The 10,509-nt window shown below is 33.4% G+C and overlaps 2 protein-coding genes across 4 annotated transcripts; one reads left to right on the top strand and one right to left on the bottom strand.

Moving 5' to 3' along the window:
• The first annotated feature begins 427 nt into the window (after positions 1–427).
• On the top strand, positions 428–3,735 carry LOC110422763 (Tetratricopeptide repeat (TPR)-like superfamily protein). Of its 3 annotated transcripts, none has more exons than XM_021436776.1 (4): positions 428–650; positions 785–2,112; positions 2,889–2,965; positions 3,159–3,735. In XM_021436776.1, exons 2-3 carry the CDS (start codon positions 1,008–1,010, stop codon positions 2,942–2,944), a joined length of 1,161 nt encoding a protein of 386 aa, XP_021292451.1. In that variant the 5' UTR covers positions 428–650; positions 785–1,007; the 3' UTR covers positions 2,945–2,965; positions 3,159–3,735. The 3 variants fall into 3 exon arrangements, with proteins under 3 accessions (XP_021292451.1, XP_089640695.1, XP_089640694.1); XM_089784569.1 differs by having other exon boundaries at positions 785–2,249; XM_089784568.1 differs by having other exon boundaries at positions 785–2,965.
• A 1,480-nt stretch (positions 3,736–5,215) lies between these two features.
• LOC110422440 (uncharacterized) lies at positions 5,216–10,297 on the bottom strand. The gene is made up of 8 exons (XM_021436346.2): positions 9,989–10,297; positions 9,244–9,356; positions 8,182–8,253; positions 8,022–8,057; positions 6,781–6,826; positions 6,594–6,681; positions 5,864–5,921; positions 5,216–5,485 (listed from the first exon to the last, which is right to left on the bottom strand). The coding sequence occupies exons 1-8, from the start codon at positions 10,065–10,067 to the stop codon at positions 5,435–5,437; spliced, it is 543 nt and encodes a 180-aa protein (XP_021292021.1). The 5' UTR covers positions 10,068–10,297; the 3' UTR covers positions 5,216–5,434.
• Positions 10,298–10,509: the final 212 nt, after the last annotated feature.

Raw genomic sequence — 10,509 nt, 5'->3', positions numbered from 1 at the left:
CCGAAACCCTGGATCCTGAACCCTAAACCCTGAATCCATTAAGATAATATTAAAAGATTTTAACGTTAATAAATTCATGACATTAATTGTAATATATATTCTCACAATGAAAAATAACACAAAATTTAATTACAAAATTCAATTAAAAGGGGAGAAAAAGCAGTTTATATATATATTATTAGAAATTTGATCACTTTTAGTTTTTATTAAATATATATTTGCTTTTTTATTCTAATTTTTTTTAAAAAATTGTAGTTAAACAAAAACAAATAAAATTAAGCAATATTTTGTTCAAAAAAATAAAAAATAAAATATTTATTTTTCTAAAAAATAAAAATAAATAAAAATGTTTTTAATTATTTTATCAGGTCTATGTTTAAACACGGTGCTGGGTTCCTTTTAACAACTAATTCCTTAACAAACCAATTCGCCTCATTCGCCCATGTGTATGGGTGGGTTCAGATCGTTTTCGCCCATAGCCGAATAACAACTCGCCTATAGCCGAACTGCCTCCTGGTCTAAACAAAATTTCCCTAACCGGAAAAAAACCTAAACCCCAAACCCTCCCCTCCCCACAAAGACCAAGCAGAAAGGAACGAACGCATGACCGCGCATGACCGACCGACTCTTTTTCAGATCCCTTCTACTCGGTAAGCATATCTTCTTTCGCTCTTTTTTTCTGTAATTATTACAAATCAAATTATATTTTTTTAATTTTTAAATATACTTTGGCCTCTAAATCTGTGTTTTTTGGTGTTCTTTGTTTCTGGTTCTTCATTTTTAGGATGGTGTATTTTTTAGGATTTGTTGATGACGGTGCCGTAAGGATTTTGATATCTTCTGTATGAGATGGTGGGTGTTCTTTGTCCGGGTTTGGGATTCTTTATTTTGTTAAATGGGTGAACAAGATTTTTGATACATTGGTGTTGTATGTCGTATGGGCATATGCTTCGGTCTAAGAAGATAACAGAACATGTTATCTCTGCAAGCAATTCGCAGATTAGAACATGTTATCTCTGCAAGCAATTCGCAGATTTTGTCATGCTGCTTCCCTTGCATCAACCACTGATACTTTTGCAGTTGTATCGAAGCAACTTCCAAGTAAAATACCTTTACAACAAAGTGCCCTCTCCAAACTTAAAGCTGAGAGAGACCCTGATAAGTTATTCATTTTATTCAAGGCTAATGCCCACAATAAAGTTGTCATTGAAAATAGATTTGCATTTGAAGATACAGTTTCTCGATTAGCTGGGGCTCGCCGCTTTGATTACATTGAGCATTTGCTTGAGCACCAGAAAACTCTTCCACAAGGTAGGCGAGAAGGCTTCATTATGAGAATTATAATGTTGTATGGTAAGGCTGGGATGATAAAGCATGCTCTTGATACTTTTTATGATATGCATTTGTATGGATGTGAGAGAACTGTTAAGTCTTTCAATGCTGCACTTAAGGTTTTGATTCAAACTCATGATGTAAGAGCTATTGAGGCATTTCTTAGTGATGTTCCACAGAAATTCAATGTTGAATTGGATACTTATTCTGTCAATATAGCTACCAAGGCATTTTGTGAAATGGATTTCTTAGAAAGAGCTTATTTGGTTATGGTAGAGATGGAAAAACTGGGAATTAGGCCAGATGTCATTACCTACACAACACTTATATCAGCTTTCTATAACAAAAATCAATGGGTGATTGGCAATGGGTTGTGGAATCTTATGGTGTATAAGGGATGCAAACCTAATCTTACAACTTTTAATGTCAGGATTCAGTATTTGGTTAATAGGAGACGGGCATGGCAAGCTAATGATTTGATGTGTTTGATGCGGAAAATCGGGATTGTCCCTGATGAGGTTACACACAATTTGGTAATTAAGGGATTCTGCCAGGCTGGTTATCTTGAAATGGCTAAAAGGGTTTATTCTTCTCTAGAATTTTGCAGGGAGTATAGGCCTAATATTAAGATTTACCAGACAATGATTCATTATCTTTGCAAGGGAGGGGAGTACAATTTGGCCTATACAATGTGTAAAGACTGTATGAGAAAGAATTGGTTTCTGAATGTGGATACAATTCGTTCACTGCTTGAAGGCCTTATAAAAAATGGGCAACTGGGTAAGGCTAAGATGATAATGACATTTGTTAGGAGTCGAGTACCTCCTTTTTCTTCAACTCAATTGGATACTTTGCAATCCGTATTGTCGAGGACTTAAATCAAGATGATGGATTGAGAAGGGACCGGTTTGATTAATGTAAAAATACTGCTTAAAAGAAGCTAGTGTTTGGTTTTCTCCATTCAGTTATAGTTCCAAAAACTAGTTGGATATAGATTTTTATGATTAACATCAAAGCAAAGGCAGATCCCATTTTTGTTCAATTAATTTGTGGAACCGTCTCAATAAGTCCGTGATGAATGAAATCTAATATATAGCAGAAATCTTTATTCCTGTAAGCTGTCATGCAACTACACCCTCTCATGATTTGTATTGTTCTCACTTCTTTGCATATGGAGCTCTTACGGTTGCAATTTTTATTTTCTTTTGTACAATAAAAGATGTTTATTAACTGTTTTGCAATTTCATTTTCCTCTCTATGAAGCATGCCTTAGGTGTTAAACATTCCATAAACATTAATTATTATCTTGTTTCGAAGGGGTATACTTTTCCACCTTCTCAATACGGAATTGATGATCTTCCTTTTAGGTTTTAAACCATATGACCCATAGTCTTTTTCTGTCTCTTGCCAATGCGTGTTTTCACATGTTAGTGCTCATATTGATTCTTACAGGGCTAATATTTTGCTCTTTATATGATGAATTACCTGAGCAATATTCCAAGTTTTGATGTGTTGTTACTTTGTATCTGAGGTGTTAACTTTACAAAATGTTTCAGCTTCAGTGATGAAGAATAGAATGGCCATGGAAAGAAGGAACTTTCTTCCTAATTAGATATTGATCGGTTGCTAAATAGTGAGTATCACATATTTTCATCATTTTGGGTTAAGTGGCACTTTCTGCTTGCTAAAGTCATATAACTTTTTACCAAAGAAAGATGCATAACTGAGTAACTAGGAATTATATTTCTCTTGGAAACTTATTGTGATACCACTAGACACTAAACATTTTTTATTTCAAGTTCACTGGAACATTGTGTATTTCGCAGGATTGGGAGGTGAACTTGGAGGCAATTCTCTACTGATGTTTTTGGTTAGCGGCTAAATTGTATAAAGATTTGAGGTTATATTCTTCCATGAAATGCATTTTAAGGACCAAAGAGGTTTCTTGCATAGAACAATTGATAGATGGTTCGGCTCTTTATATTTCATTTAGTGAGGTTGCAAAAAGGAACACAGCTGAGATCTCCTACATTGTCCCTCTTGTGGAACTCAGGGAAAAACTGGAAAAAGAAAAAGAAACTACCAAGTGGTTTATGATTGAAACATTGTCACAATCCTTTGCTTAAAGGGTTTGGGAGTATATTCATTGGGTTTTATAACTTTTCTTAATGCTTTGTAGGGATTAAGGAGAGCATTCACACTGGCGGTTTTTCTTTTTTATTTTAAAAAAGTTATAAATTTCTTAGGAGGTTTTCCTTGTTAGGCTTGTGCACTTCCATGAATCAAACATTCATTTTGGTTGTATTTCATCATTTTTGTTTGTTTGTTTTCACTATTTTCGGGAATGCAGATTGGTTTTGTAAACATCAATTGTTCTTATTATGAAATAATAAATGTTATTTCCTTTAATGCCTGGCCTGTTTTGCTGTGCGCATGGGACTCTTACCTCCATTCCGGAGATTATGTTAAAAATATTATGCATTTCTCTAAATTTTTCAGTAGGTACATCACATTATTCAATCTGTTTAAATAAGATTAGGGTTTTATATAATTGGGTTTGAGTAGTAAAATTATTCTCCATCACAGGTTTAAGTAGTGGTTTTAGGATATCTACTATTAAAATTTGATTATAAATATTAGATTTTTATTTTTATTTATAAATTTTTTATAATTAATGTAATATGTACATTAATGAATTTTAGTACTTATTACATTAATGAATATTTTATAATCAAATTTGCGATTTGATTGAAAACCTTGATAAAAAGTCCTCCAATCTTGAGTTTGATGAGAAGATTTTGGTGTTTCTTGAAGGTTTTTGCGAATGGATGTGAGGGCTTTTGGAGTTTGGAAGAGAAAATTTGAGAGATAGAGATTAGTGTTTGAAGATTTTGCGAGAATGAGGAAGAGGGAAGACGAAGTGCCTTGCCTTCTCTCTTTTTTTTTTTTATAGGTGTGGGGTTGTTGCCCGACACCCCTTCAGCTCTTTTTTTTTGGGAAATATAACAAAAAATGTCAGTGCCGCAGTTAGATGCAATCCACTAAAATTTGAGAAACAGGACATTTCACCTGAGCTGAGTATTTTCAGTTTTCACCAATTAGTTTCATGCTCCATTTCATGGATTACTTTTCAATCTCTCAAGTTTGTACGACCTTTTTCAGTTTTCAAATTTAATTATAACATTATAATATTTAAGATGACATTTGATACTTTACAATTTAATGTGATTGTAAGTAACGTGATTGCAAACAATATTATTGTAGAAAAAATAATATTACAGTGTTTAGTATACAAGTAAAATAATAATTAAAATATAAAAAAAATAATATTATAACGTTTGATTTATCAATACTTTGTTGAGAATATAATGTTAATTTTTAAAATTATTTTTAATTTTTAAAATATAAATTTAATATATTTATATTTTTTATTATTAATTTTTATATAATATCATCTCTTAAATATATATTTAAGATCATATATTTTATTTTTATTTATTATTATAATCTTATATATTTTATTTTTATTTTTTTAATATAATTTTTTATATTATATATTTTATTTTATTTTAATTTTTAATTCTTATATTATATATTTTATTTTAATATATTTTATTTTAATTATAACATTATAAAATATTTTTAATAAAATAATAAAGTTAAAAAATAAAAATATCTTTAAAAATATTGCAGAGTGCAATGTAATGTGATTGCATTAATTTTGGACTGCAATCACATTACATCTCTTGACTGTAATGTAAGATTGCAGTGGTCTGTTACAAAATAAACACAGCAATGTAATTTAATTAGACACATTGTAAAGAATATGCTCTCACTTCCCTCGTATCAAACGCTACTAAGATCAGTCAAAAACTTAGAAGGATAGCTAATAGTACCATGTAAATAGAAAGTAAAACCAAAGTTGCTCAAGCCTGCTTCATTATATCATCATTTCTGGCTTTAAGTTATCAAATCATAACCAAAGTATTCTGTTCTCATTATACAGTGCGGCATGACCAATACAAAGGAGAGGGTCGAAGCAGTTGGCAATTACAGAAGGATGCCCTTGGAGTTTGGCCAAGCCTTGAATTTGCTTCAGCCGTCAGTCCTTGGATGTTATAACAAGCAAACCCAACGCTCCAATTAGAATATACTGCAATGAACCGAAAGGAAGTTGTTATGAAGAAAAAGATACTCTACAAGACTATCATTAATGTCCCCACATATTATGGAACTTCTAACTGCCCGTAATCTTGGAATCTTTGCAAAGTGTTCCAAAACCATAAACAGTGGTTATTAAACTAGGCCACCCTCCACCCTAATTTCTGATACAAATAAACGTGAGATTAAGGTGGTTTGAATGACAGGGTAACTGTTTTTGGTTTTTGATGCAACAGTGATGCAAAGAGCGGAACAGAAAAAGGGGAATCCCCAAAAGTAACCCCGGAAATTATGAATCAAATAATGTTCTTCAGCACGTTAGGATATTGGCTTCCTAGTTCAAGCAAACCATATCATATAGAAAACAAACCTTGATAATTGGCTTTTCAGTCATGATTATGGTCACCCAACCAACATAAGGCAAGAACCTGCAATTAAAATGAGCAATTAGAAACTTCCTTTTTTCAACAAAATGGTACAACACCCCTTTGCTTGAAACATGTATAGATTATTTAACTGACTAGTTCAAACCCAAATCTAATGCTTGCAAAGGTCATTTCTGTGACTCCTAAAAAACTACAAAAAGGGACAATGCCAAAAACATTAAGGATGTGACACATACTAATATCTGAAACTTGGTTCAAGTCTTTCCCAGAGCATAACACATCATTTTCATGGACTGACATCACTGGCTGCTAACATGCTTTCCGATCCAAACACAAAAGAGAAATCAACTCCCACCCCAATTTTTACCTCACCCCCAAAAGAAAGCCAGTTCCCTAAGGAGGACAAATTCTCCTCTAGAATCCACATTCCTCACCTAACACTAAGAAATTGACTTTCCAGTATCCAATTTAGCGGGTGGTACTGTACTTATAAATACTACTGAATCAAATTTCATAAGAAAATAACAGTAATTCACACAATATATATGTCCCAAAATGCCCTATGTCCAGACAAGCATGTGTGTGTCTGTGTGTGTGAAATTCTTAGACATGCCATGATACTTGAAGATGACCACAAAGAATAACCAATAATTTTTGTTAAACAACTCTTTTGTACACCAAAAAAAAAAAAAGGTTGAACACTAAAGGCTTTACCCCACAGCTCTGCCCATGATATGGTGCCGTTGAAGCCAGAGCTGACCTTGAGCATATAATAGCCTGTCATCCCCATAATTGTTGTCTCCTGAAAATGCACAGTTAAAAGAAAGAACATTAAAATACCAAACAATGTAATTGTGACAATTCCTAACAAATTTTAATTGTTATTCAAACAAGCTGTCACCTTTGGTGAGGACATCAACTTCTCCGGTATCTTCCCTTTCATGGACCTACAATAACATCAAATATCAAGATTCAACAGATGCCAAAACCATGTTCATTGATAAATCTCAAATTAACACAATAGGGTTCCTCTTGTCTCCTTATATAATTACCAAAATAAAAAATGAAAGATAGCAAAGGAACTTTGTCAGGCATAAAACAGTTTGAAGAAAACTAAAGTCCCAAGAAACAACTAGGTCATAAGAGTCAAGAAAGGTCATTATGTCCAACACCTAGTTCCATTGTGAAGATCCACAAGGAAGCATTAACCCTAAGTAATGCTTTAATACACAAGTGTGGCAGGCTATAATTGCAAGAAAAATTTCAAACCATGATAATTTTGACAAAACATAATTCTACAAAATAAAAATGTGAATTTAAGAGCAATTGCATCTTAATGATCATAACTAATAAAGTTGGAAAAATCATACAATTCCATGAAGGAAACAAGAAAAATTAATAAAGCTCACAAAATTTTCAAAAAGATATGAATCCCAGATAAATAAACAGAGAAACTGAGAAAGATACAAACAAACAAATAACAGCTCAAAAACAAACACAATGAGTTCAGATTGGCATACATTGATGCAATATGATTAATATCATCATTCAAGAAATCATCATTTTTTCAAAGTTGAATTACATTTGCTGCAATTTTACACTTGCATAAAGAACATGTGATCTCAAATTATTATTATTTTTCTAACACAGCCCTCCTGACAATTTGGACATTAATTAACAGCTGAAACTAGAAAGCAGGTAGAAGTTTGGTTGTCAATGCTTACTTCTTGTCTGTGTCCTTTTATGTATTACCAATGAAAAATTGCTTCCTAAGTCATTACCTCAGGCGATATTGTCAGCAAAAAAAACCAGTCATCCAGCATCTATTACTAATCAATTGGTCAATCATGTACCATTTGCTTGAGCAAATATATGTTCCTCACCCATTGAATCTTACATGGAAAAATATGTTCAATAGGCATACAAGGCAGGGAAAGGGACACCAAATTAGAAAATTAAATCAATTGATTTGGTGCTCCTATTCAATGGCAAGTGAAAATTGTGGTTGCTAAGATGCATGAATACAGATATGAGATGGTAACAGCAATGCTTCAAAATCGAACATTACTTGTCTTAGTTGTAATACATACATCTTAGTCTAAGATCAATAAAACATGTGGGATACTAAATTCAAATGTTTACCTTAATTACACGATGGACAATTGGAATTTCACGACCCTGAGAAATTCACAGTTTGAGAAATGAATCAGCAAAAGAGCACGGGGGCAAAAACAAGCCCATCAACAATGAAAAAAACAAAACATAAGTGAACCAAATAAAATTAAAAACAAAAGGCACTTACATCAACATTAAAAACAACAATCTCGCCTGCCCGGATAGGATCTTTACTCATGTGCAAGAACAAAATATCCCCCTGCATATGATATAATCCTCATTAATTTAGCAACATCTACATACATAACAATCCAAATGAACAACGATAATCAAACATGTCAAGTAGGTTCATGGAAGTGTCTAACAAAATAACTTTCATTGTGATCTTATTACACATCCAAAGCAAGTCACACATCAAATTAAAACAACATGATTACCGGGCAGATTGCTAAAAATAACTAGCACACTGCATTTTCCATCATCCAAGAAATAACATCACTTTACTTTACCCTAATTTTATGTCAGATAAAGCAGGGAATGGACAGACATTGCCATGACAATGGCAGCATACGAAAAAAGCCAAAAGCTGATATTGGTTTCAAGGCAAAATAGCTCTAAGTAAACAGAAGCAATGCATGTTTCTACTTAAAGCTTTAAGTTACAAAACATACACAGTTCAGAATATGTTCTAGAAAAAAAATAAGTACAGTTATAAGATGTAAGATGCCAGAGTCGGCAACCTCTCTATCCTTTGTTTGTAAAGTTAGAAATTCAAAGCCATAAAATTTCATTCTCAAACTTCTATATGTTTCTTTCTTAGAGAACTGAGTATAATCTGAACTTCTCCAAATGTGAAGATAGCAACTTTTAAGTGGAACACCAGAGATGCTAATCTAAAGGACATGTTTCCTTCTGAATGAGTGGTCCATAAAGAAAAATATTATGGGTGCAAACTCTCAGTAGCATAACTTCAAAAGTGGCAAGAAGGACAACAGAGCTTTAAAAGAAAACAAATCCTAATACATGGAAGAATAGGACATCAATCATAGTTTAAAATTTGGTGGCCTGTTTCAAGACAAGGTCAGAAAAGAGGCTTCCTATATATATTCTCAAATATTCTGGAGGACCATTCAGATTGCATTTGCTTGCAGAAGCAGAGTAGTGCACGATGGTGAATGGGATTAGGTTACACTTAAGATGGCAAGACACAACAAAATCATTTAAGCATTCACCTCTTAAGTTCACTTACCCTCTTGAAGCCAGGTTCCATACTTCCAGATAGGACAACAACAACAGGAGATTCACTGCCAGTGATGCACATCAACGCCTTCCATATTATGAGGGCTGATGTAACAATCATACCTGAAACAGATAGGCTTTCTGTATAATCAAATTTCCACACGTGGAATAAATAATGACAACCTTTCAAATCAAATTTGTTGATTTGAAAATCCCACACATGCCCTAACATCATACTACAACAAGCATGCAGTTTAAAGTTCCCACGAAACATCAAAGGAACTCAAAAGACACGCATAGATAGATGATACACTTATACAGAGTTTATTTCAGCTTTGATCAAAATAAACGAGTTAAAAGAGAGCTATGCTTGTCTCAAAATCTGAACTTATTGTCAATACCTTGATCTCCAGTTCTTAATCTTCACCCAAATTCAAAACATTTGGAATCAAAATGAGTTAAAAAGGAAGAAAAAAAAGTTTTTTTTTTCTTGTCTTAAGATTGAAAGTCAAGAAGAGTCAACTTAACTTCCAGTAAATTAATAGACAACTCCAATGACCCACTAAAGTCCGGATCTATCTGAAAGAAATATCAAACAATGTTTTTCAATTCTTAAAAGGGTAACACAATTTGGCTTGGGTTTCCCAAAAGATTAAAAGTTCGTGTCATTTCAAAACAAACAAAGTTAGACTGAAAAGGAAAGGGATTTGTGACATTTCCGGCAACATATTCTAGACTAGAGTTATAAAACTTACCAAGACTGACGGCCTGGGTGAGGAGCTGGCGGATCTGGATTGATTTGAAGGAGTCTACGGTGTCTCCGATCCAACCCATTTTCTCTCTTCCCGTTTGTCCGTTCCGCTGCTCGCTTTTCTTCTTCCTTCTTCGCACTTGGATCCAAATTAGAAAGCGGAAAACCCCTACCCCTAATACCCAATTCCACCACTTCACTTACCTCGTTGGTATGTCATTTTCCTTTTTTTCTTTTTGCCTTTCCCTGAAATAGCAAAATAAAAAGAAATACTAAGTTGGAGAAAAAAATAGAGTAGGTTTTTTCTCACTTTTTTTCTTGTTGAATATTGAGTTGACCTTGGATTATAATACATACTACTAGGACTATGCAAGTTGTACTTGAATCGAATGAACCAACCAAATCAAATAGAGTCCCACTGCCTGCTCTAAAATGCACCGTCCAGTGCTTTGCACGGTAGCTCCTAAATTCCAAAACGGCGCCGCTTGATGCAATGGAGAAGGGCTTTCCAAGCTACCAAAAATG

The sequence above is a fragment of the Theobroma umbraticum genome, unplaced genomic scaffold (genome assembly GCF_002168275.2).
Source record: "Theobroma umbraticum cultivar Fairchild unplaced genomic scaffold, ASM216827v3 scaffold_146.0, whole genome shotgun sequence".
In the NCBI taxonomy this organism is placed as follows: Eukaryota; Viridiplantae; Streptophyta; class Magnoliopsida; order Malvales; family Malvaceae; genus Theobroma; species Theobroma umbraticum.
This window is presented reverse-complemented; position numbering and strand designations above follow the sequence as displayed.

Coding starts and splice junctions, on each gene's coding strand:
- LOC110422440 (XM_021436346.2), bottom strand. CDS start 10,067: ATGGGTTGGATCGGAGACACCGTAGACTCCTTCAAATCAATCCAGATC. Junction 8,254..9,243: donor TGGAACCTGGCTTCAAGAGG/GTAAGTGAACTT, acceptor TATCATATGCAG/GGGGATATTTTGTTCTTGCA. Junction 6,827..8,021: donor TTGTCCATCGTGTAATTAAG/GTAAACATTTGA, acceptor ATGTTATTGTAG/GTCCATGAAAGGGAAGATAC.
- LOC110422763 (XM_089784569.1), top strand. CDS start 1,008: ATGTTATCTCTGCAAGCAATTCGCAGATTTTGTCATGCTGCTTCCCTT.